The sequence below is a fragment of the Manihot esculenta genome, chromosome 9, assembly GCF_001659605.2.
Source record: "Manihot esculenta cultivar AM560-2 chromosome 9, M.esculenta_v8, whole genome shotgun sequence".
NCBI classification, from domain to species: Eukaryota; Viridiplantae; Streptophyta; class Magnoliopsida; order Malpighiales; family Euphorbiaceae; genus Manihot; species Manihot esculenta.
In genome coordinates, this window is record NC_035169.2 from 3,647,692 (window position 1) to 3,653,632 (window position 5,941).

The following is a 5,941-nucleotide window of genomic DNA, read 5'->3' on the forward strand; positions in this document are numbered from 1 at the left end:
TAAAGATTCTTAAGCATTGTAGTATGGAACCAATTAGTTTTAGTTCTAACCTCAATTTTAGGACTGAGCTCTCGAGTTAAGGCTGTAGTAGCAGCCAAAAAAAATTTGTAAAGGAGATGGTGGGTTTACCAGCAACTTGATCATTAGAAATCCATGACCTCCATTCATCAACAATCTTATATCAAAGAGATCAAGTCCATGTCTGAATTCAAGCGAAAGGCACACACATATCATGGTTTCCACCACAGGTCATTTGCGGTGTTAGAAATTTTCATTTTGTGGAAGAGAATCACAGCTGATTGAAATTAAAAATGATATTTGAAGAAGTTAGTTAAATTACATATCTATTATATTTGAAAAAGGTAATTAGCAAGTTGCGCTCCAAGATACACTTGAATGGTCAAGATATAACAACTTTAGTTTGTTGATCCCTCATTGCGCACCTTTAAAAGCCTCAGAATGAGATCATTATTCAGCGATAAATGTACTACCAGTTCTGTGGTAGCAGCATCAGCACAGAACCCCTTATCAACCATTTCAATGATTAGTTCTGATGCTTTTGGTAAATCCTCATGCTTGAGAAACCCTTGAATGATGATATTATAACAACAATTATTTGGTAAACATCCTACCTTTTCCATGTCTTTAAATACCTTATAGGCTTCATCCATTAATCCTTGTTGGCAGAGTCCTTTCATAATTGCACTATATACATAAACATCAGGTTGTAAACCATTTTCAAAAAGACTAGAAAACAGTTCCTTGGCATCATTAATCTTCCCAACTTTGCACATGCCATTGATTAGACTGCTATAGATCACAAAATTAGGCTTCAACTGACTTTTCTCCATTGCTTTAAATAGTGTGAGTGCTTCATCGAGATTCCCTTGTCTACACAAGCCATCAATCATAATTGAGAAGGTTACTATATCTGGCTGTTGACCATGAGAGCACATATCCTTAAAGAGCTCTTTTACATTTTGGGGCCTCCCTGCTTGAAACATACCCTTTATAAGAGTAGAATAAGTAACAACATCAGGAACTAAACCTTTATGAGACATTTCATCAAAAAGCTCCTTTGCATCATCTATCATTTTGCACTTACAATATCCATTGATCAAAATGTTGTAGCTAAAAATGTTAGCTATTTCATTGGTCACCATCAGATCAAATACCTTTCTAGCCTTATCAATTTGGCTGCCTAGACAATATCCATCCATCAATGAACTATAAGTGACAACGGTAGGTTCCACACCTCTTTGAATCATTATCGTGATTACATTCTCTGCATTTGAAACCAGTCCTTTCTTACAAAGAGTGTCGATCAATATATTGAAGGTAAAAATATCAAGGGATATGTTCTCCCCCACCATTTCTTTCAACAAGGCCAAAGCTTCCTTGAATTGGCCTGAAATGCAAAGACCATCAATTAAGGAAGTGTATGTGATCACATCAGGCTCTACACCTCTTTGAATCATTACATTGAATGTATTTCGAGCCTCTGAAACCATTCCATCCTTACAAAGAGCATCAATCAATACATTGAAGGTATAAACATTTGGTAATATTTTCTGCTCCACCATTTCATTCATCAAGGCCAAAGCTTGGTTCTTTTGGCCTAATTTACAAACACCATGAATTAAACTATTGTAAGTGATGACATCAGGTGAAATGCCCTTATTCCTCATTTGAGAGAAGAGCTCTAAAGCCTCACCAACTAGCTCATCCTTGCAAAGGGCGTCAATGATTGCATTGTATGTCACAACATCTGGCTCACAACCTCTATCAGCCATTCCCTTTAGCAGCCCAATAGCCACGTTTGTTTTCCCAAATTTACACATTCCGTTTACTATCACATTATAAGTATAAACATTAGGTTGATAACCACGTGCAGCCATATCATCGAAAAATTCCACTGCTTTGTCGATTTTACTCTCTATACAAAGCCCATTAATTAAGGTAGTAAATGTCACGGTGGTAGGCTCCAATCCAAATTTGAACATCTTCCCGAAAACAGAGAAGCCAAAATCCACAAGATGTAAACGGCAGAAGCAATTAATTAAGATGTTAAGAGAATAAACATCGTGAGAGATTCCTAGCAATTCAATTGTTTTGGACATGGAAAAGACAGTGTGATATTGTTTCACTTTCACAAGGGCAGATAAGAATCTACTAAATTGAGCCCTAGAAGGAAGAGGATGCATATGAATTACATGATTAAAGGAAGCAATGGCATCATCAAGGCGGGTAAAAGAAGCAGATTTGAAGTTATTTGTCAAGAAGCGTGCATCTTCAAGTGTGGAAGTAGAAGACTGGCAATAATTGGTAAATAAGAATAGGAATGGAGATTGAATGGTACCAATTGCCCCTTGTAGCTGAAGATGGAAGCTCCTGTTCTTCCTCCTCCAAGGCATCTTCATCATCATCATCATCGATCTCTCGTCAGTTGTTTTGAGGGATGGATCGGAGATTGGGAATGAGGAAAGGAAATAGAGAATTGGAAAAGGAAGGCTCTCTGCCAGCTGGTAAAGGAAATACATTACTCTGTTGTTTATATGCACCAGATTTTGTAATTTTTTATTAAATTTTCATATAAAAATATTATTTAATAGCAAATTAAATTTATCATTTTGTAATAATAATTTTTTTAACCTACATGCTATTTGTAGATACCTAATTAAAGGAGGTTATATAAATTGTTAATTTTATTTTTAATACTAATAAAATTTCATGAAAAATATAATTAATTTTTAGCTTATATAATTTTTTATTATTAATTATTTTATTTTAGTATAATAAAATTAACTTTTTTACCAAGCTTTACTCTTATAGGAATTGTTTAGCGCATTTTTATTTTGACATCCATTTAGATAATATTACGATTTTAATTAATGTAATAAAAAAATTAATATATAAAATTATTTCAAAATAATAAAATTTTGAAATGCTCAAACTCACTACATATATTTCGCATTCTCAATTTTATTTGTTATTAATATTAACGTAAAATTATAATATATAAATTTTTTTCTATAGATTTAATATACAGTATATTGTATTATAAATTATAAGAAATTATTTTTAAAATATGAATACATTTATGTACAAAATATCATAAAAGTTAAAAAATTAAATTAAAACATTAAAATTCATTAAAATTATAAATATTTTATTTATATGATCACATAATAAATTTTAAATTAAAAAATTAAATTAATGTGTGAAACTAATCATAAAAATATAAAATTATTAGCATGAATTATTTATTGCGGAATTTTTAGCGATAAACTCAGATATCTGTTATTATAAAATTAATACTTTTAATAATTTTTTAAGTAGAAAGTTTTGAATTTTAGTTAGTTTTTTGTATTAGATTATAATGAAATTTAATTTCAATTTAAATTAAAAAGTAATATAGTTAATTAATTAAATATTTTTAAATAGCAATAAAATACAATAAATTTATAATTATTAAATGTAGTTTTGACAATTTAAATAATAATAGCTTCTTAATTATTTATATTTAAATTATCATTTTTATATCTTAAATTCTAAGATTGTATAAGATAAACTAAAGTATATATATATATATATATATAAAGAAAACTAAATTGTTCTCTAATCGTCATGTTATAATATTATATAATTAATAATTTTTACTAGTTTAAAAATATATTATAAGAGAGACAACACAGTTAATATATCATAACTTATATGATTCTGAGCGATGCATTCTACTAAAAAATAAAATTCAGATAATTAAAGGTGTTTAATTTTAGAGCCAAAAAATCAAAAACTCTTGAGTTTCGTCATTCAAAGTGTTAAATGGATGTTGAGACCTCAAGATTTCAGCCTTAAAATTAATATCAACAGGAGGTCTCAGCCGCCTTTGAAACCCAAGGATTATATGACAGTCAACTCAAGACTGAAACCCAAGGGTAATGAATATTAAGTTGAAGGCTTCGGCCTACTAAGCCAAAATCCAAATAGACGATATTATTCAAATCACGTAAAAGTCGTATGATAATTAAGACTTCAAATCACATATGAGTAAAAATGTTCTCGGAATAAAATTTTACAATCTAGAACCAATATAGATTTCAAAAATTACAATCTAGAACCAATATAGATTTCAAATAGTCCTACCAAGAGTCGACCAGCTTTAGATCTAAAAGACACCTCAAGTATGTTAAGTTATCTTTTAATCAAACCATTCTCTATACCTTTATTTTGAGATTTATGATAGATCACTTACTAATTTAAGTATCAAAAAGATAACCCACAATAATTCATATCTGACGTTATATCTATTGAGTCTGAGAAGATCAATATACTATTATTAAAAATGGTTATTGATATTAATTACACTACATTTTACATATATTTTAGGACAAATCTATACATGGATTTATCTGAATTCATATTTTAGTAAGTATAAAACCAATCTTTATTCATATTGTTTACAAAGAAGCTGAAACATGGTAAACTAAAGACTTTTTTTATTATTTTTTTTAAAAATTAAAAAAAAACTTATTAAATTAAGAAAAACTAGATGTATATTTGCATCTCTAAACTTTATTAAAAAAACTATATCCACAAAAATTAAATTATTTTCTTAAGTTAAACTACTTTCATATATTTTATTTATAATTTTGACTCCACTTATTTACAAAAAATAATTACTATTTGAATAATATTAAAAAATATTTTTTAATAAAATAACTTATTTTCTCTTATTTAATTTTAATTTAAAAATAAAATTTATAAACTAATTTATATAGCAGTCTTAATAAGATACCCAAAATGCAGACAATGATTTTTTTTTAAAATTTATTTTTCTTAAAATAACTTAATTTTTATTTTAAATAAAAAATATTTTCTATTAACTAAATTTTAAGAGTGTTTTGAATGTTCGAAAATATGGACAATTACTACAAGAAAAATATTCATTAATGAGAGAAAAAATTATCATTAAATATTAAAAGTTGATTATTGAAAAATTACAAAATTATTTTTAATTTTGTGAAAAAAAAAAATAAAAATCATGAAGTGATACTAAATGCACTTTAAATTAGTCGTTATATATATATATATGAGTGCAAGTGTGTAGAAAGTGAATTAAGAAATTAAAATATAAAAGAGTAAATTATTATTTGATTCTTCTATTATTTTAATTTTTTTATTTCTATGTCATTCGGTTAAAATAAATCATTATATTATTTATTTTTTTAATTATATATATATAATTTATTTCTTCTAATTAAAGCTAAAAATATATTTATTAATATTTTATTCGATAAAAATATCAAAGAATTTGATTTTATAAAATTGAGTGATTTGAAAATAAAAATTGAATAGTTAATTTTAATAAAATACAACGATCTATTAACAATTTAATCTTATAAAAAAGAATTATTCAAAACTCTCTAAAGTTTCATCAAACAGTGAGAATCCCCTTGCAAGTTTCATCAAACTTATCAGTAGTGCAAGTAAGTATAATTGGCCCATCAATTTTGGAGTCGAGATCACCATTCTGATATTGTTTAATCAATTCTTGTAATGCCAGAAACTTCAGATTCTCTACTTGAACTTGATATCTCTTGCTCTCGTTACCCACGTATATGGCTACATAGCCTTTTCGAATTTGTGGAGTTTTGACTTTTTGATCAGTGGAACTGGAGAGCAATTTATAAGAAAAAAATGACTAGATTGCTTAACGTTGATCTAAAATTTTGTAAATAAAATCCATTTTCCTGCTAGAAGCTCTCGACGATGACATTATTGATGAAATTTTTTTAAGTTAAAAAAACTATTTGAGAGTTAAAGAATCCGAAAGAAAATTGTATTACAAAGAATAATAGTTGGGATTCAATTTATATATAGAATGAATGAGTTTTCCTGATGAAATTTGGATTTCCAGCAGTAAGTAAAGTTTTTTAGC

At 27.4% G+C, this 5,941-nt stretch overlaps 1 protein-coding gene across 1 annotated transcript; it reads right to left on the minus strand.

Moving 5' to 3' along the window:
* Window positions 1-233: 233 nt before the first annotated feature.
* LOC122724654 (pentatricopeptide repeat-containing protein At1g63330-like) lies at window positions 234-2,530 on the minus strand. Its single transcript, XM_043960283.1, has one exon. The coding sequence runs from the start codon at window positions 2,430-2,432 to the stop codon at window positions 417-419; it is 2,016 nt and encodes a 671-aa protein (XP_043816218.1). The 5' UTR covers window positions 2,433-2,530; the 3' UTR covers window positions 234-416.
* Window positions 2,531-5,941: the final 3,411 nt, after the last annotated feature.